This window comes from Equus przewalskii, chromosome 9, assembly GCF_037783145.1.
Source record: "Equus przewalskii isolate Varuska chromosome 9, EquPr2, whole genome shotgun sequence".
Lineage (NCBI taxonomy): Eukaryota > Metazoa > Chordata > Mammalia > Perissodactyla > Equidae > Equus > Equus przewalskii.
Window position 1 is genome coordinate 56,832,963 of NC_091839.1, and position 21,316 is coordinate 56,854,278.

The 21,316-nt window shown below is 37.7% G+C and overlaps 1 protein-coding gene across 4 annotated transcripts in view; it reads right to left on the reverse strand.

The window, feature by feature from the left end:
* Positions 1 to 21,316, reverse strand: part of PDSS2 (decaprenyl diphosphate synthase subunit 2) — a 270,216-nt gene that overhangs the window by 44,143 nt on the left and 204,757 nt on the right. For all 4 annotated transcript variants that reach the window (XM_008520738.2, XM_070559179.1, XM_008520744.2 and 1 more), the window contains 2 exons: positions 11,511 to 11,684; positions 10,449 to 10,580 (listed from right to left, as the gene is read on the reverse strand). In XM_008520738.2, coding sequence (XP_008518960.1) covers positions 10,449 to 10,580; positions 11,511 to 11,684 — 306 coding nt within the window. The remainder of the gene's footprint in view (positions 1 to 10,448; positions 10,581 to 11,510; positions 11,685 to 21,316) is intronic.

Sequence of the window (21,316 nt, forward strand, 5' to 3'; positions counted from 1 at the left end):
CTCTAGAACTTAAGCTCCATGAGAGTAGGGAAATTTTCTCTCCTGCTCACAACTGTTTTCCATGTCTCAATCAGCTCTGGCTATATATAGTCAATGTTCAGTCATTGTGAATGGTGAATAAATGAATAGATGGATGAGGGCTTTTTCTTTATATGTGTCAGTTATGTGCTGTCTATTCAGGAAACTTACAAAGCAAAGTTCATTTTACTCACTCCTAGTTCCAGGATTGCGGGGTGGTTAGGTCTATTATGTAGTTAATGTAGAGACATTAGGTGGTGCCTTACAAGTAATTTTTACCCATATTGAATGATACTATATTTTCTCTTTATTGCCTAATTTTTATTTATAAGTAGACTAAGGAAGGGAATCTATAGAAAATAAATTCAAACAATTCATGAAAATCCAACAACAAAAGGATAGAACAGAGAAGAATGATGGAGTAGCCTTCTCACAGATGCAGTGGCTTAGCATAATTAAGTGCCTCAACCTTGAGAGCAGTGTGTTGAAGTGGAAAGAGCCTGGAACGGAAGTCAGGAGACCTCAGGAGATTTTAAGATGCACATCTCAAAGCCTCATGTGTTAAGCAGGCCTTGTCTATGGAAGAAAGCAAGTGGCCTAAGATCTTAACTGTGACTACTCCAAGAGGCACGGTGACCTCCTGGGAAGATGGATCTCCTGGGAGCCAGAAAATATGGTTTCTGGTCCATAATAGGTTAATACCTCCAATAATGTTTAAATTTTTAATTGGGTCTTAATTTTCTTATCTGTAAAATAAGAACATTGGACCAGACCAGATGTTCCCAAATGCGGGGCTCTCACGAATGCTGGGCTGGCTGTATCAGAATCACCTGGGTAGCTTGTTAAAAATGCACATCCTCAATACCCTAGCCCTGAGATTCTGGTTCATTTGAGGATCACTGGTCTGGACTATGTCTAATGTCCTTGTTAATTTATGCATTTGTATGCATCAGAGTTTACTTTAAAGGCTAGAAGAGAACAAACTCCTTAAGTCTCAAGGAGAATGGAGTGCTGTAACTTTCCCTCCTTTTTCTGACATCTGCCACTTATCATGTATATTTCTAGCAGAGCAAGATATTATTAAAATAACTTTCTCACTGGGGCCCAAAATAGGCTGATATAAAATAAATGCAGACTGTATTTCAACAGCCAGCAGTCCTGAACCTCTTCCTGCCACACTGTTCATCTCCAGAAGACACTGTAAATTCTACCATACACGGCAATTCCCTGAGGGCTTCATTACTAGGGTCTTTAAAAGGGATTCACTCATCTTTTTGCCTCCCGTAGGTGTGCTTCTTGTCAATCCAGGTCATGAGAAAAGAAAGTAATTTTTCCTAGTCTTTAGCAGTTCACAGAGAATGTGTGGTTTGAACCTTGTTTTATCTTAAAAAATGTGAAAATAGACAAGATAGTGTGCCAGTGCTCGTGACACTGGAGGCCTCCTCGGACAGCTATAGTGAGCACTGTAAAACAATATTCGGTACAAAAGCAAAAAAAGCCAGCACTCTGATTGAGAAGATGCGCAGTGGGATTAATTCCAAAGGTTTATATACCAGTCTCTGCAGACCAAAGGCAGATAGATTCCCTGTTGGTAAGTAACGGATGTACAATGTGGTCTTTTACTTTAAGAAACAAATGCTTTTTTATAAGTCAGGTAACAAAGAAGCATTGGATGACATAAATGAACTGTTTCCAATTTCCAGCTACTGTTATCTGGACTTGAAAGCTGGATATGAAGAAACCTCTTTCTAAAAGCAGAAAACTAATATTCCACAGCAGGGAGTCCAGCCATTGCTAGAGACTCATCATCTCTACTTAGCATGTTATTCTTCCCAAATGCTATATTTTGGAACAACAGTCTTTTCTTTTCTTTTTTTTTTTTTTTTTAAGATTTTCTTTTTAAACCTTCAAGGAAAACTACCTGTCTCCTCAAACTTTTTAGTTGAAAGAACATAAGGAACACCCATTTGCCCTCCATCTAGATTAACCAATTGCTAAAATTCTGCCATCTTTGCTTTCTCTCTAGATGATCACTTGCTGACCATTTAAGTTGTAGACATTGTGATGCCTCATCCCTGAATACTTTAGCATTTCTCTCCTAAGAACAATGATATTCTCCTACATAACAAGTTTAACATTTACTCTAACAGTTAAGATACAGACCATATTCAAATTTTCCAAGTTCAACCAATAGTCTCCTTTAGAGCTGTTTTTATCTCAGTCCAAGATCAAATTAAAAATCATACATTTCCTTTGGATGTCATGGCTTTTTACTCTCTTCCAATCTACAACAGTCCCTACACCACTACCTTTTCTGTCTTTCATAATACTGGCATTTTTTAGGAATCCAGATCAGTTGCCCAGAAGAAAGTCTGATTGTTTTCTCACAACTAAAGTAAAACATGTTTGGCATGACAGCTACACAGATGATGCTGTATAGTCTTTCTCCATTACATTAGGAGTCACACAGTATGTTTGTCTCATTATTGGTGAAACTAAGTTTGTTCACTGCTTCCCTCTGTATTTAATCAGTAATCTGTAGATGGTTTGAGTCCATATGAATATTCATTTCCCTACTAACCATTCATCCAATGGTCCTAATGGATCATCCACTAATGATTCTGGTTGGAACAAAAGATTACAATGGTGGCTGCAAAAATAATAACATTTTAAAGGTCTTTTGCCTTGGCACTGACAAAAATATCACTGGCTCCTTTAGAGAAAACAAGTCTTACTGAAAATAAATTCTCCGTACATTTGCATTGATATTAAGAGGTGGAGCTTAGTTTATAAAAGGGAGGACAGAGGAAGGGAGGAAGGATACCTCCATCCTCATCCCAGAATAGTTTGGGTATAATGCATGAGGACTTAAAAGGCCACAAATCAGAAGTCTACCAGATCTACTAGCCCTGAAGTTGAAGCAGTCCGTTGAGTTCTGGCTTGGTAGGAAAAGCAGGCCTTGTATTGGTGGGCTCTCCAGTGACAGAGCTGGAAGAGAATCAGAATACGAAGGAACAGGGCAGGCTTCTTTGCTATCCTGACCATTCTTGCCTACTAATAAGAGAGCACAGAAGGCATCTGCAAGGAAGTCAACACCATTCAGAACTAGACTGCTCAGGTACCTGATTTTATCATCTCTTTCACCTGGGAAAGCTAATTTTCGGAGGCAAATGTGAATGTCCATGAAATTAACTTTCTCATATTCTCTTCCTGTTATTCAAGTTCAAAATCCTGGTTTTGGCCTCTGACCGCCTCTCCCCGGTACACACCTGACAGCTTCTCCCTATCATCTCAGTTCTCAGGTCCTATACATTTTCTCTGAAATGGGTTTTACATCTCACCTCCTTACCTTCCCATTCTTGTTGCCAACATTCTGATTGGGACTTTTCTCCTGCACTTATCAACAGGTTCCCCAAAACTTCCTAACAGATCTCGTTCTCTCTAGTATCTCCTTGTTCCTTTCGCCCTATATAATGCAGCCAGATATACCTCCCTAAAACACACTTCAGACCTCGACATTACCTGGCTCAAAACTTTTCAATGTCTGCTCCATGACTTCTGAATCAAGTTCATTTTCCACAGGCAAACATCCCAACGTCTTTTTTTCTCAATTGAGCTAAAATTCACATAACATAAAATTTATCATTTTAACCATCTTAAAGGGTATAATTCAGCGGCATTTAGTATATTCACAATGTTGTGCTATTATCACCACTACCTAGTTCCAGAACATTTTTGTCATGTTGTAGCACATATTAATACTTCATTCCTTTTTACGGCCAAGTAATATTTTCTTTATCCATTCATCATTTGATGGACATTGGGTTGTTTCCACTTTTTGGCTATTGCAAATATTGCTGATCTGAACATTCATGTGCATGTTTTTGTCTGAACTAAAGTCCTACAGGCGTTATGTACTATTTCAGAGCAATTCTTCATCTGTCCCTAAATTGCCCCATGTTTTTCACATTCCATCCAAATTATAACACCTTTTTTTCTTTGAATACATTGTATGCTTGCTCATCTGCATCACCTTTTCATGGCTTCTGCCGCCTAGGAAGCCCCTCGTTCCCATCTTTGCTGTCAAGATCTTCTTCTTCAAGGACTCTCTCAGATATCACTTCCTTCAGAAACCCTTTCTTGACCTTCCCAACTGGATGTGAACTCTCTTTCCTTCAAGCTCTCCAAATGGCATCAATTAGTTTTCCTTATATTTGTGTGTTTTTCTTATCCCCTCTTTACAAAGCCTGCAAACCTGCAGGCAATTTACTGCTATATCTCCTGTGGTCGAGCACTTTGTTTCCTTAAGTGCAACAGAAAACTTTAAAAAATGCTTTAATTTAGGAGACATCTAGAAATATTTCAGTCTTTGTGCTCTCATATATAGTTCTTTCAAATGCCCACACCATACACCCTCTAGAGTGGAGGATGTTGTCAATGTTACTCCTTTTGAAACAACTCAAAATAACATAAATAATTAGAAGATATCACATGGCATCAGTGAGGACTCTCTGAATGTGCATTTTCTCTTTTGTTTAAGAATATACATGTGTTATATTCATGCACACCAGTCTTGCCTGGCAATCTTTTGAATAAGAGATAATAGTAGGATATCTAGGGACAAACCAGTTATAGCTCAGCATTGGTAATATGTAGTTCACTTAAGGTAGTTTACGGCTAGTTATGACAGTGTCAGAATGTCACAAGCCTAAGTGACATTTCAGTATTTTCAGAAATAGCCAGGAAAATATAATCATAATTCTTATTTCTTCAGGTGACTTATAATGGCAGCTGAAAACTAGAAGGATCATTAAAAATAAAGCTTGCTGACCTGCAGTAGCCCCTGGACTCCCTGAGAGAGTCAGAGCTCTGTGGTTCTCTGAAGGATTCTACTTTCTTTTATTAGGAATCAAAATGATAACTAAGTAATGACTTCACCTCCCTAGGGTGAATCACCCATTCACTATCAGTACCGTTACCTGATCATTATTTTTCAGCAGCTACAAATTTAAATTTAAAATTAGGGTAGGGAGGGATCTGTAGAATTTAGTATGGAGACATTGCTCAACAAATATTTTTCAGCTGTTTCAGGTCTGGTCTGGCGCTCTGAACTGACTCTTGTGAAAGGATATGGGGTGTGTGTGTGTGCGCGCACCTATGGGTGTGATGGAAGAGGGCTATTTAATCTTAAGATTTGGGGAGCTGGAGAGGAGGCAGGAAGACCTGATATGAAAAATTCCAGAGGTGCTCTTCCAGGCTTCATAATGATGTTGAACAGGCACTAAGGGTATGTGATCTCCTCCTCCGTTCCTGGTCTAGTCATTAATTCTCACTCTCCCCAGGCAGGAAATCAAAAGGGTAGATGGGACACAAACCTGTCTGAGCAGAGAGGGAAAGTAATTTTACATGTGATAATAAGAAATCATAGGAGATTTCCAACATTGGGAGCAAGACTTTTCTATTTCTCAGTGTCAAAACTAGGATTAAGCTTCTAATAGAGATAAATATTTTTCTTACAGTGCATCTCTTGCCTAAGAGACCTATTTCTTAGATTTATTTGAAAGCTGAAAGGAACCTTAGAAACGATCTAGTTCAATGCCATCATTTTACAGAAAATAGTAACAAGGATGTGAAAGACCATGGTTAAAGTTATACAGATGCTAGCGAAGCCCAATCTAGAATCCAGGTCCTCCATGGGCCATTTCTGCTACGCCAGCTTGATTCTTTCTATTTAACAAAAAGGGCTGCCACCAAACAGTTACCCTGTGAAGACCATTCCACACAAAATTTTTGACAAATATTAATTGGATGACTATTCCATGTACATCACCACGCCAGGCACTATGGATAATTCAAAGGTGAATTCACTATTATTCTTAAGAATCTTGCAATAAAATTCAAAACCGGGGGTGGGGGTGGGGGGGGAAGATTACAAAAATGCAAAGGAGGTAAACACGAAGAATTTGGAAAGAGCACCAGAACTAATTTCAAGATTAACAAGCAACCTCCTTGAGATTCGAGATAGAACGTCCCTCTTAAATGTTATGCAAATTGTGCTCCCTAACTATGACTAGGGGGCATTCACAGAACAAGATCATTATCTTATAGCACTTAATATAAACATGAATATTATAATTTAGAAGATTAAAATAAATTCAAGTAAGGAGTCTTTAATCTGAAGAATGTTGCCCCCTGCACGACAGAAACTAACTCCTTATTTCTTATTTGTTTCAGATGAATTCCTCTTCTCTTCATCAGTGACCCTGTTCATGACTCAGACATGTGGATATAAGGAAAACAGCCTGAAGTCTTGGAGCAAACTACAGCAGCCTGGCAGGGCCTTGAGGGGGGCAGTAAACTGCCCGTCTTTCCTGAAGGATGAGGATTTGGAGATGATCATAGGGGACCTAGGCTGGAGAGCAGGCCATCGTCTGCTCACGGACTTCCCCTCGACAGGGTTTACTGACCTCTGGACAAGATCCATTTGATTTACGTGGGTTACTGCCTGCGGCACAGGCTATTGGGAAAGGCTATCCCTTGAATCTAAAATCAAGTTTGGGATGATGATTCGGGAACATTTCACCAGCTGTTTAGGAAATCCTGGACTCTCATGTTGCCTACATTTACAACTTTGTATGCCTGCAAAGAAACTAAGAGTTAAATATGTCCCTTTCCTGTGAAGCTTCTTTAAAATTCACATCTCTGCTTCTCTTTCATGTATGTGGATAAATGTGCATAGCCGAGGGAGAGTTGGTAGCTTTCATTTAACATATTTAGCTGGATCTTTTCAACCGAAATGTAAATCTGCAATGTATTCTAATGCAACCCAATTAGAGTTACTAACACCATCTGTATAGATATTTTTGGTTCAGCTGTCGAAAAACACACAAATACACCCTAGTAATACAATATTCAATAGCTGTGTGATATTTCATTGTACTATACGTCATTTTTCCCTTTTCTATTTTTAAATGGATTGATTTTAATTTTTTTTCCTTTTTGAATTAATATTTTACTACTTATTTCCACATTAAGTCTGTGCCCACATCTCTGAGATTTTTTTCTTGGGATAGATTGTTAGAAGCGGAATTACTATAGAAAGTACATAAATTTTTACACTAAAAGTCTTGAAATAAAAACAAATACATGTATAGTATTTAAGAAGCCAAATAATACAAGACTTGTAACAAAACAACCTAGCATTCTCCAGACCCTGTCTGTCCTGTGTCCCTCTCTTTGGCGGTTTCTTCTGCTGTTTATCTTCAAATATTGTTCTCTCTTGATTTTTAAATTTTATACATTATCTATTGATCCTACCATGAAAGGAATAATTACATTTCTTACATGACCAAACATCATTTTCTCTACTCTCCTTGTGCTGATTACACTTTTTGGTTTAAATCAATATTCAGTATTTACGTTTTTATGCTACATAAATGTTATTCTCTAAGCCATGCAGAATATTATGATTACATTTCCCTTCTTATATAAATTTTTCACTATAGCTAATAGCTGCCTCATTTTATTTCATATATTTAATGTGGCTGTTTAAAATGTGGGCCCCAAATTCTTTGAAACTCTTCCCATTGATAGGTGAGGTCTACAGCTCCTCCCCTTGATTTTGGGTGGGCTTGTGACTATTTTGATAGGAGACCATGGAAATGACTGTATGACCTCGGAGGCTGGTTATAAAAAAAGATGCAGCCTCTGCCTTGTTTGCTGGAACACTTGCGTTTGGCTTTCTGAGCCAGAAAGTAAAAAGTCCAACTATTCTGAGGCTGCCATGCTGTTAGGAAGCCAAACTCAATGGAGGGTCCATGTAAGCACTCCGGTTAGTCAGCAGCCTGGTTTTCTCAATAGCTCAGCCCGGGCGCCAGGTGTGAGTGGAGCTTCCAGAGGAAACCAGTCCCCAGCATCCCTGAGTCACCTCCAGTCTCTAGGTCTTTCTAGCTGAGGCCCCAGACACAATGGAGCAGTCATGCCCTGTGCGCTGCCCACATTCCTGACCCACAGGATCCATGAACGTGATAAAATGGTTATTTTAAGCAGCTAAGTTTTGGGGTAATTTGTTATGCAGCAATAGTAACTAGAACACTTAGTTTTCTATGTATCCATCATTAATCTGTCCCTAAATTCTCAGTATGGTCAAGTACATTAGGTGATCATCAGTTCCATTTTTTTCCTTGGAGATTTCTCCTGGAGATCTCTGTCCTCTTGTCCCAATCTGGACCGGATGCATAGCCATCAGCCTAGGATTTGCTTGGATGAGAGACAGTGTAGCACATTACTTAAGGACATGGGTCCCGTAGCCAGGATGCCTGGGTTTGAATCCTGGCTCCACAACTTGCTAGCTGTGTGACTGTGCACAAATTAGTTAATCTCTCTGTGTCTCAGGCTTCTCATTAGACCATAGTAAGTGCTCTTCTTCTTGGCATTACTGTTGTTGTCGTTTATTCTTCCCTTCATGTTGTCCTGGGAATTCCCGTTGCCTCATACCTATATCTGATCCCCTAGTTCCTAAAATTCCATGTCTTTCTCTTTCTTGGTTATTCCCTTGTCTTGACAGAATATATCACCTGCTCCCTGAAAAATGATGCTTGGGAGGTAAGTTGAGACCATGTTTATCTGTTTTAAATTGTCTTTATTTAACGTCACACTTGATAACAGGACTGGCATAAAATTCTAAGTTGGAAACAATTTTCTCTTTGAATGTTGAAGGTATTACTCCACTGTCTTGAAGCTTTCAGTGTCACTACTGTGGCCATTCTGATTCTTGATCCTTTGTACGTAGGTTTTTCTTTTTCTTTTTTGGAAGTATTAGGAACTCTTCTTTATCCCTCTTGTTTTGAAATTTGATAATCATGTGACTTGGTGTGGGTCTTTTAAAGTTCATTATTTAGGGCACCATTTCAATTTGGAGACTCAGATCCTTCAATTCTCGCATTTTTCTTTCCTTTTTAAAAAATTCTTTGTTAATTTTCTTACCTCCATTTTCAGTTTTCTCTTTCTGAGACTCATAATATCAAGCTCTTAAAGCGGTCCTCTAATTTTTTTTATCTCTTCTATTTATTACTGTCTTTTCCCTCAACTTTTGGGGAGATTTTCTCATATCTTCCATTCTTTTTCTGATTAAAAAATTTTTTTTTCATGTTTTTATATTTTATAATTCTGCTTTCTTATTCTTGGATTGTCCATTTTTATATATCCCCTGTTCTTCTTTCACGGATTTAATATCTTACCTCACTGAGTACCCTGATTACAGTGCTTTTGAAAACGTGGTTCTTTCTCCCACGTCTCTGTCCTCTGAGTTCCCTCCCTCAGCTTGCTCTGGACTCGTTCTTTCATGGTACAGCCTTTTCTCAAACGCCCAGGGCTCCTCTATCACCTCGTCCACTTCTCTTGGCTATTCTGTGCACTCAGATACTCTGAGGTCTGTCAGCTGGTGGGCCTCACTGCAGGTGGGCTGGTCAGGGACATGGCACGGTGACGGAGGGAGCCCCAAACTTCCACATCTGCAGGTCTTTTCTCCTGGGTTTGACAGTTTCCCAGAAAGGAATCCTCTCGTTTTCTACCTGACAAATATGAGGGATGTTAAGCTAGCTGCCAGCATTTTGAGAGCCAATAAGGGAGAAAGGGTAGCAGAGGGAAAATCTTACCTTTCTGAACGCAAATATCACTTGGGCTCTCTCTGCTTTAGGTATGGCGGCGGCTAGACCCCCTCAGCTGTGCCTGGTTCCCCATGTCCAGAGTCTCAGATCAACCCAATCAATTAGAACCATGAAGTTAAATAAATTCCATGAAGCTCTGGATAAAAGGGCAAAGACTTTTTATACCAGAGTTTCTGGATTAAAAGAAAACCAAAAAAGTTCCCTCTCATCTTTCACACCTTGTCTCCTCACAAAAAAAAAGGGGAAATTTACCCAGTTGATGCCCCTTTACTCTTCCCAGTTAACCATGCCCTTTTTTCTTTGATAATGCCTCAGAACTTGAGTGTTCAGGGTCCAAGTTTGTTTTAAAATAACCCAATGAGCTGACAGACGGAGCTCCTGGAATTCTGCAGCTTGTGCTACAGTCTACAGATGGGAAATTGCCGTCAGTTAAAGGGTGGTGCTATTACCATAGCCCAATTTTTGAAAGCCTTTAGAAAAAAAAATCTGAGTTAATTAGCATTCACCACAGGCACTAGTTTTGGGTTGCAGTATTCTAGGAACTCAGATAATAAGAAAACACAATATTGCAGTTTCTAACTTTTAACTAACACTTCAGGTCTTAAAAATGTAGATTATAAAGTAAGAATTTTACCTGTTACACTAATAGGCTGACCTATATGATCTATATGGCTGATGTCTTAGATCATCACAAAATGTGAATTATGTTCTAAAATCAACTAAGTACTACCGGTACCTAAAATGGGACTAATTTCATTTTACCTCTCCGATCTGCTTAATCCACAAATCTCTTCCAAGAAACTCCTGATGTAAGACTACGGGAGCTGAGTTCAGATGAAAAGTTGTGGAGTCACTGGTCTTTTCTTTAATAAAAGGCTGGAGATCAGAATTTATCTAGAAGGAGTAGTCAAAAGAATTAAATCAGTGAAATGCATGTACACTAGTATGTTTTAGCCATATACAGAAAGCATGAGTTAATACAATGAAAAATGAAGCTTAAGGAATGCAGTTTTTAGATGTACTTTAACAAGCAAAAGAACAGTCTGTACGATTAACAATAATCTTTAAAATTCTTTAAAATAATTTTTCCTTAACATTTCTTTTTTATTTGGCAGTAGCCTTTATTTCACTTTTTAATTTCAAGGTAAAAATTTAGAAAAAGATTTAATACATATAATTGCTTAATAAACTAATCTCAGATTTAATATATAAAAAACTCATCTGGAGATATTATCTATATAAGTATATATTCCCCCCTCTTATAAGCTATTTAAGCAACATCTAAGAAATACATATTAAATAGAATTTTAAAATTACATATACACAGAGAGAACAATATAACAGCTAATCTTGGGATATTTTATATTTCATTATGCCCATTCAAAAGAATCAGCTAATGGAACTAAAGCTTTCAATTTCATTTAGTATATTTCTAAATTTCATTAACATTTCACAATTCATTTCATATAAGGAACTATACGGGAACTGTAACAAAAATGCAAATATTCTTCCATTCTGTGAATGGCAACATTACACGTTCTTTAATAATCTGTAAGAATTCTTTCAAGAACCCTTTCAGGTGGTAAGAAAAGATAAACATCACAAATATGGTTTAAGTAAGCTGTAGCTTTCTATGAAAATTACACAGTATTCACTAATCATACTGTTTATATTACACAATAATCACCATCTATCACTGATAGATTTTAAGCAAACAATAAACATTTTTTGAGATATAAAAGCAGCTTATTAAATGGTAAAAGGTTTCTTGTCTATCATTTTTGTTATTTAAGTACTGGAAAAAGAGAAAGGGTGTACAAATACCTTATGACTCATGGCCATGTGCTTCCCATACTGAAATGCCATATCCTGAACCTCAGCACCATGCTTTGCTAATTCCATTGCAGCTTGGCAGCTCTTTGCTAATAAGGCACCATGGGAGAGAAAAGTCTGCTCCTTCCAAGTCGATATTCCAATATCATCTGTGATATAATTTTCCTAAAAAATGCAACAAAAGCCAAGATAAAAAAAAGCTTTAGGAGTAATTTAATTGTTTCAGTTTTTGAAAAATAAGAGTTAAGAAATGAACTATTCAAACCACTCAGGCTATTGCAACAAGACAGAACTAAAGATGCTGAAGCTCAGCTCTACCTAAAGAGAACTACGGAGGTGGGAACTGCTTTTTTAGGGTAATGGGGAAGAAAAATGAAAGAAATGCTGAAGCAAATTTTATTTTGAGCTGGGGAACTTCTATGAAGAAATATTTTTAGGATAAGGCAAAATTAGAAACTTGGACCTCCGAACTAACTCCCTCCTATATTCACATCAGATCTTAAGTGCTAGTATTCTAAAATGCAAGAATCCTATCGCAAATGTCAAGGGCATGATGAATAAACACCACTTTCTTATAAACAGTTAAACAGAAAAATCAGAGAGGAGGTAACCCATTACAATGGAGTACGATTTATATTACATTACTCATCAAAGTTTATTCCCATAAGAAGAAACAAAGTGATAAGGGAGAATGTAACTGTGGTTTATTTAATTTCATCTTTTTAAATTTTGAAAAGCGTTGTAATATCTGTAAGTATACACACACCTACTGCCTCTAGACCAGTGAAGTCTAATAAAAACATAATGTAAGCCACATATGCAATTTAAAATTTGCTAGTAGCTACATTAAAAAAGTGAAAAGAAACAGGTAAGGGCCGGCCCCGTGATCGAGTGGTTGAGTTCATGCGCTCCGCTGCGGCGGCCCAGGGTTTCGCTGGTTCGGATCCTGGGCATGGACATGGCACCGCTAGTCAGGCCATGTTGAGGTGATGTCCCACATGCCACAACTAGAAGGACCTGCAACTAAGATATACAACTATGTACCTGGGGGATAAAGCAGGAAAAAAAAGACTGGCAACAGTTGTTAGCTCAGGCACCAATCTTAAAAAAAAAAAAAAAAAGAAACGGGTAAAATTAATCGTAATGACATTTTTATCTATCCCAATATATCCAAAATATTATTTTGAGATATAATCAACATAAAATTATGAGATATTTTACATTTTTTAATATTAAGTTTTCAAAATCAGTGTGGATTTTACGCTTACAGCACATCACTAGCCGAATTTCAAGTATTCAATAGGTACAAGGAGCTAGTGACTATCCTATTGCATAGCTTTACTGCAGGCAGTGAGCTCTCTGAGGACAAGTGTGATGAAGCAAATATATAAAACAACGTCCATTTTATGGTGTTTCTTTGAAATCTCAAACTAGAACCCATCTAGAAAGATTAATTTTCTTTCAAACACTTTCCTTCCTGCCATCCATACCATAATCCTTCTCCTTCCGCCATTATTATTATTTTTTTTTTGAGGAACATTAGCCCTGAGCTAACATCTGCTGCCGATCCTCCTCTTTTTGCTGAGGAGGACTGGCCCTGAGCTAACATCTGTGCCCATCTTCCTCTACTTTATATGGGATGCCTACCACAGCATGGCTTGCTAAGCGGTGCCATGTCCGCACCCGGGATCCGAACCAGCAAACCCTGGGCCATCGAAGCTGAACGGGCGCACTTAACCACTGCGCCACCTGGCCGGCCCCTCGTTCCACCATTATTTGAGGACAAAATAAAAAATAATAAAAAAAGGTAAACAGGGGCCATTGAAAGGTCAGCTCAGATTTAGCCCCACTTCTTTCACCAAGCTGAAGGGAATCTTGAGTGCACTGATCAGACCAAATTCTCAGCTTAATTTTATTAAGCCTTTAAACAAAAAGAGTTCCACTTATGACAGTGGCAAATATGCAACACAGCATTGTGTCATAATCAAAAAGCTACACAGGGGAGACACAGTTCATAAACTTGAGACCTGCTTCATGAAACATTAGGTATAAATAAAAACATTTAATTTTAGAAATCTGAGAATGTATTTTAAAATGTGCAAAGTTAATATACCATATTAATAAACCTAAGATAAAAACCATGTTATCTCTTCATATATACTAAAGAGGCATTTGACAAAATTCAACTCTTATTCCTGATGGGAAAAAGAAGTGCTGAATAAAATAGGAACAGATGTGTATTTCTTTAATATGACAGGGGTGTGTGTCTGTGTGTGTGTGAGTATGCACCTGAGTGTGCACCCAAAAGTCAGCAAATATTTTATGGGGAAATACACGAGCCTTTCTTCCTAACATCAGGAATAAGACAGAGATGCACACAACACCACTGCTATCTAACAGAAGAGGCAAGAAAAGGACATATATATAAAAATTAGAAACAAAGAGTTTAACCATCACTATATGAAGACAATATAACTGTATGCTGGGAAAAACCAAGAAACTCAACTAAAAAACTACTGCAAATAAGAAGATAATTCAGTAAGGTAGCAGCATATAAAATTAATATAATTTATAATTAATATGATAAATGTATTAACCATAGCTTTCATACATAAAAACTAATCAGAAAGTATTATAAATAGGGTCTTTGCTTCCATTATATCTATGAAAAGAAAGATTAAAAAGCTGGGACTAAACTCAGATATATACAAAATCGAAACAAAGAAAATGTTAAAATATTACTGAAGGAAAAAAAGTAACCTGAATGAATATCATGTTTAAAGGTAGTAAGATCCAGCCTCATAAAGTTACTCCAATAAAACTAACACCTTCTGTCCCCCACTCCTCCCAGCCCCTCTAAACCAGGCAAGCTGATTCTAAAGTTTACACAGGGAAAAACCAAACAAGAATAGGTAGGAAAGAGCGAGCTTGATGGCCTACTGGTTAAAGTTTGGTGAGCTCTGCTTCAGCAGCCCGGCTCCAGTTCCCACGTGCAGAACCACACCACTCCTCTGCCAGGAGCCATGCTGTGGTGGCAGCTCACACAGAAGAACTAGAAGGACTTACAACTAGAATATACAACTATGTACTGGGGCTTTCGGGAGGGAAAAAAAGAGAGGAAGATTGGCAACAGATAGTAGCTCAGGGTGACTCTCTCCCTGCAGAAAAAAAAGAAAAGGCAGGAAAGTCATGAAAAACAGGGGTTGGGGGGGAAGCAAATGATGTCTAGCTCTACCAGATAGTTTAGCATACTATAAAGCCTCAGTAATTTTTTGAAAATGTGTACTTTTTAGACAGACAAACAATGGAACAAGATGGAAATCCAGAAGTCAATCAAACTGTGTACAGGAATTTACTATATTTTAGGGAAACACCGGACTTTTCAGCAAATGGTACTGGTAGGACTGAATAACTATCTGGAAAAAAATAAAGACTGATCTGCATTTCACACTATTTACCAGGATAAACTCCAAATGGCAAAAACAAAAGAAAAATAATCACAAAACCATAGGCAATGTGAGAAGACAAAAGACAATAAGGAAAAGTATTTGCATTTCCTATCACAGATAAATGGCAAATCTCCCTGTGGTACGTTGGTGGCTGCCCCCCCCCCTCCCCCGCAGAGATGTCCACACCCTAATCCCTGGACCCTGTGACTATGAGCTCACATAGCAAAAGGGACTTTGAAGTCACGACTAAATTCAGGATCTTGAGATGGGTGATTATCCCACATTAACTGGGTGGGCCTAAGGTAAAAAATGATCCTCATAAAAGGGAGGCAGCAGGGTCTGTGATGACAGAGAGAGGGAGATTAGAAGATATTATGCTGCTGGATTTGAAGATGGAAGATGCAGCCACAAGCCAAAGAATGAAGGCGGAAACTAGAAAGGGCAAGGAAACAGATTTTCCCCTAGAGCACCCAGAAGGAATGCAACCCTGTCATCAATTTGATTTGGGGGTTTCCGACCAATGAAAAAAAAATTTCCACCTCCCCAAATCTTCCATCTTAGTGTTGGTGAGGCTGGGAAGAAACAGGTGTCTCAAACATGGTTGGTGGAAGTGAAGACTGCATCGAAAGTTACAATATCTATCAAAATTACAAATGTATTTGCCCTGTGAGCCAGCAATCCTACTTCCAGGAATTAATCCCACATATAAACCCAAACACATGTGAAATGAAATATATACAAAGTCATAGTTTATTGTGCTGATCACCCAGCTGCCAGGGTGATCCTTTTAAAACATAAATCAGACAGACCACGTTGGCCTTCGTGCTGTTTCTCAAGCGCTCCAGGCAGACTCCTCCTTGAGGCCTCTGCACTTGGTGTTCTCTGTCACACACTCTCCCCAGATGTTTGCTTGGCTCCATTTCTCATTACTTTTGGGTCTGTAATCAAATTTCAATTCCACATCCCTCCCCCATCATTTCCTGTCTCTTTATCCTGCTTTAAACATTTTTCCTTTGATACTACTGGACACCTGATACAGTTATCTCCCCTTCACTAGAATGTTGACTCCCTGAAAGCAAGGACTCTGCCTGTTCTGTGCTCTGCTGAAACATCAGCACCCAATATAGTTCATTAGGTATGCAGAAAATGTTTGCTGAATCTCTATCTTTCTTTTGGTATCTTTCTCTTTCTCTATTTTCCACCTCCCTTTATCTTTCTTAAATTGGACATAATAAATAAACTGAAATAATTCTCCTTGAATGCCTTCCTACTGTCCACAGAATCAAGAAAAACTCTACAGCACAGCATTCAAAGCCTTCCATTTTGGTACCAAGCTTCTGGCTCCATCTCCTATCCAAAATATCCCCTTTGAGGGCTGCATTTCAGTAACACAGGACAAATTGCTGTTTCTTGAATAAAATACATATTTTCACACTTGTGTGAATTTTAAAATATTATTCCTTTTAAAGGGAATGTCATCTCCTCCCATTCTCTGCCCAGTAAATTGAACACATCCAGTTTAAATATCACTTCTTTGGGAAGCATTCTCAAATACTCCCACAAATACTCTCCTCTTTAGACTAACATTATCTTATTTATATTTCAATGTAGAACTTATTCTCTCTGAATTGTATGACTGCTTATTTTTCTGTTTCCCTGAGGGCTGGATATGGTTACCTTTATATTTTTTAATCTCTTAGGCTATATTTAATTTTAAACAAATGTTTGCTAAATGAATAGAACCATGTTTATTTGTTGTATTTATTAAGTAATTGAATGTTCTTTTAAAAATTTTAGAAGCTAATGAGTAGATATATCCATACAATGGAAAGTTATTCAGCAATACAAAAGAAGGAACTGCTGACACACGCTATGCCATGGATGAACCTCAAAAGCATTAAGCTAAGTGAAAGGAGCCAGCCACAAGAGACCACATACTGTATGATTCCATTATATAAAACATACATTAGTTGTTGCCTGGGCTGGGAGTGGAAATGTAAATGGCCATGAGGGACCCTATGAGTGTGTGTGTGAAAATGTTCTAAAACTGATTTATAGTGATGGTTGTATCACTCGATAAAGTTACTAAAAGTCATTGAATTGTATGCTTGAAATGGGTTAATTTTATGATATGTAAAATATATCTCAATAAAGTTGTTAAGAAGACAAAAGGTAATGAGTATAAAATTTTACATTTCTTGGTCTCAAAAGCTTAAATTAATGTTTAAAAAATTTATATGACTCTCAATTAACTTTTTGTGGTTTGTATACCACCCTCATTTATTCATACAACAAACAGTTATTTAGGTTCTATTATGGGTCATGTTCCTTGCGAAGCAGTAAATAGATATGAAGATTAATAAATAGCCTGATCTCAAGAAGCTCTCAGTCCAAGAACAGCATGTATATATATATGGATATAAATATATAGATAAATCAATTTGGTTCTGTTTCAGAATAATTCTTGCAGGATCTCCAATGATCAAAGATTCAGTTTTGTTCATTATATTTTTTCTTATTGTGATTAAGATATTTTATTATTCATCATTTCTACATTTTAAATTATGCAAGTAATACACGATCACTGAAAAAAATTAGAAAATTCAGATAACCAAGAAAGAATTAATTTACAGTCCCTTGAAATCTGCTATCATAAGTTAATCAGGTCACAAACAATAATTCAGTACCTAAGTTAATCAGAAATTTTATTCCCTGAACACTCAATTATTACCTATTGTGACCTTGATTACAAATGAAACAAAGTCGCTCCATTCATTTCCATCAGTTTGCCATGTATATAGTAAAAGAGAATGCTCTATTACAAAGGAAAAGTTAATGTACGATTGTAAAATACCAAGAAATCGGTTTGATAACCACATCCAAATCAGTATCTTCAGACATCAGATACATAGAATTGGTGTGAAATGAATGAATGTAGTCAGAGTAAGTGAGATTTAGATATACTTAAAGCATCAACTTACATATGTGCAGTTTTTACTGAAGATTTTATGATATATAAAAGGAAGATATGTTTGGTGGATATTTTACTTCTGATGGGATTTTTTTTCGAGAAAGGTAATCTATGCCAACATACCTGTTGAATGACTGTCAGAGAGAAGCACTTTAATTTTAAAAATGCAGGTCTCTTATTCACTGTCACATGACCTTTTTACTCAAGTAAGGCTGGTTCAAAAAACACACATGAAAAAAACTGAAGCTTGCAAGACGTTGTTTGCCTAAGATAGTGGCACTCGTGGTTTTGCTCAGATATAACATGCTGTTCTCCTTCTGAGTTGTCCAGGGGACATGCACTTCGAATTGCTTTTTCTTCTTTTCTTCTTTCTCTTTTTTCCCTCCCCAAAGCCCCAGTACATAGTTATATATTCTAGTTGTACGTCCTTCTCGTTCTTCTACGTGAGCTGCTACCACAGCATGGCTACTGACAGACGGGTGGTGTGGTTCTGCAACTGGGAACCAAACCCGGGCTGTGGAAGCTGTGAGAGCGCCAAACTTTAACCACTAGGCCATCAGGGCTGGCTCTTGAGTTGCTTTTCTAATGACAGTAATACATTTGTACATCCCTATGTGCATGAGGCCAAAATGCATTTGTAAAGTGGTGCTCCGGATTAAAGGTCTGGTCCAAGGTCACAGAACAAAGGCAAAGTAACTGACCCAGGAAGATGTCAAAGCTCCAACTAGAACCCGCCAAGCCAACTTCTACCCTTCACATGATGAGAAAAGAAGAGTTTAGGAAACTAAGAAACTTACTACATGTTGAGTTAAAAGTACTTTAAAGAAAGTATGCAAATATTTCCTGTTTTCATGCTTTCTACTTAAGATTCATATTCTGAGCTGCTATCTTTATAAACGCAGCATAAATTTGGGTTTGACAAGAGACAAGATCTCTCTAATGCCACATTTCACCATTTTAGATATTTGATTTGAATTGTCCTTTTCAGTTATTCTGAGAAGCTAACCAAGAGCCAAAACAGTTTACCAACTTTGTTTAAAAAAAAAAGTTAAGGTCAAGAAACTTTCAATAAAGACTCTATCTACATTTAGGGATAAGAAGGAAGCAAGGAGGAGAACAGAATCTAACATTTCCTGAGAGTTAACTAGGTGATGACATTTTCACATTCATTATCATACTAGCTTTCAAAAATCTTAATTGTCATTTTTCCCACTTAATAGATAAGGAGATTAAAAGACTGTATTTCGACCCAAATCAGATATTAGTAAGTGGCAGAGATGGGTCTCAGACATATACCAATTAGATTCTATTTTGCTTAATACATGGTAGAAATACACGCAAAATACCAGGTATAGTTTAAAAAGTAGGTTGTATTTAAGAGTCAATGACATTCATATATGTATCAAAAAGGCATTTTAAACCTGTAAATTAAGTCTTTTAAGAATATCCATTGAAGAGATTCAAGAGTCTAGAGCACATAAGTAACAAGATTAGAAATAGTAAATATCTTAAGTATTTTTTCAGGAATCCCAAGGAAGGGGAAAAAATACGATATTTTAACAGCATCATCTAATAAAATGAAATAATTTGTTCTAATTTATAATCCAATTACATTGGAAATAGTAAAGTAGGTATCTGGAAACTTTACATCTATGTAAATCATGGGAGAGAAACTGGTAAATTTGATAAATGTGTATAACTAAAGTCTATTTTAAAAAATACTTCTGTACAATAAATAAAGCTATTAAAATTTTACTCACAAATTAGAGAGAAGAGTTGCCAGGGAATTTAAAAATCAGGAATTCTTTGGTCTAAGGCCAGCCAACTCCTTCCTGCCCCCCCTCCCACTAGCCAGGACTTGCCGAGATGTACGGGAATGATCATGCTGATGAGGGGTCAGGATGGAGAAGGGAAGACTATTTTACAGCACAAATCCGTCAGCAGGAGGGATGCTCGGGATGGGGTTAGTTTCGGAAAAGTAGAGGGCAGCAGATAGTCTTCAGATGGGTTGCACAGTAAGGGCAGAAGGAAATACTGAATAATTCTTTAAGATGAACAAACTGGACAGCACCAAAGGGAAACCTGGCTTGCTTTGAAATGCACAATGAATGCTGGTGTTGGGCATACCATGTAAATGTGCAGTAGATGCAACTCAATTGATCTTTTGTGTGCTTACTATATGCCAGGCACTGTGGATTTGAGAACTAGGCACTATTCCTTGACCTTGAGTATGAGTTCAGCAGGGGAGAAACACCGTAATTAGTTAGAAAGTAGTTTGGTATGTGAAAAGAGAGCTACGCTTACAGTACAGAGAAGGGAATGAAGAGTTCTATTAAGCAAGGGTTAAAGAAGGCTTCATTGGGGGGACTGTTAGTTAAGCCTGGTTCTGGATAATAAACTGGAATTAGCCAAGAAGACAAGGTAGCGGATGACTTTGGGGCATCAATATTAGTTTTATATTGCTGAAGCATACAGTGGGAGAGGGAGGTGAAGGAAGACGAGACTAATTAGCTATGTATGAGGCCCAGAGGTTTGGATCTTATCATTTAGGTGCTAGGAAACTATTTTCAGCAGGAAATGATATGATTACATGTGCCATTTAGATTGATTGCTTCAGAGGCAGTGTGGATCAGAGTGGCAACAACTGGAAGATTCGTTAAGGGGTGAAGTGCTATATTCTAGGTGAGCAGGGATGAGGTAAAGTGGTAGCTAGTGGGGAGTGAGAGGCAAGAACAATATGAGCTGCTCAAAAAAGTGAAACAAGACAGCTCTCTGTTGTGGACATGACGGTCACTCAACCAGGATCCACTTCCCTCTCCCTCTTTACTAACAAACCTTGATTTTGTTAAGGTGGCCACTGCTCTTGCCAATGATTAATTTAGGAACAGGTATGTGGTCCAATTCTAGGCAATGAGACACGAGGGAAGTCTACCAGAGAGCTCCTAGAAAGAGACCCAGGTAGAAGTGGCAACTGTTCCCTGTGGATTTTGCTTTGTCTTGTTGAGACACCCAGGACTACTGTAGCCAAACTGCCACCAGCCTGATAATAAATAGGACACTAGGAGGCGGAGCAGAGAGACAGAGGAAACTCTGATATCATGGAGCTGACATGTTAACCATCCCTGATGCCTGACTCCCTTTGCACGTACAGTTAGAGTAAAATGTATTTCCTTACTTTTATGTCTATTTAATTGGATTTTCCTTTTTTTGCGGCTGAAAGTATTCCAATGAATTCACTCCTTAAGATGAAAAATGTTTACACTATATGAAGTCTATACATGCCAACATTAACAACTGCTAAAACATTTTAGGAAGAATTTCCTTAGGATGCTGTATTAGTTATCTACTACCACATAACAAATTACCCTAAAACTTAG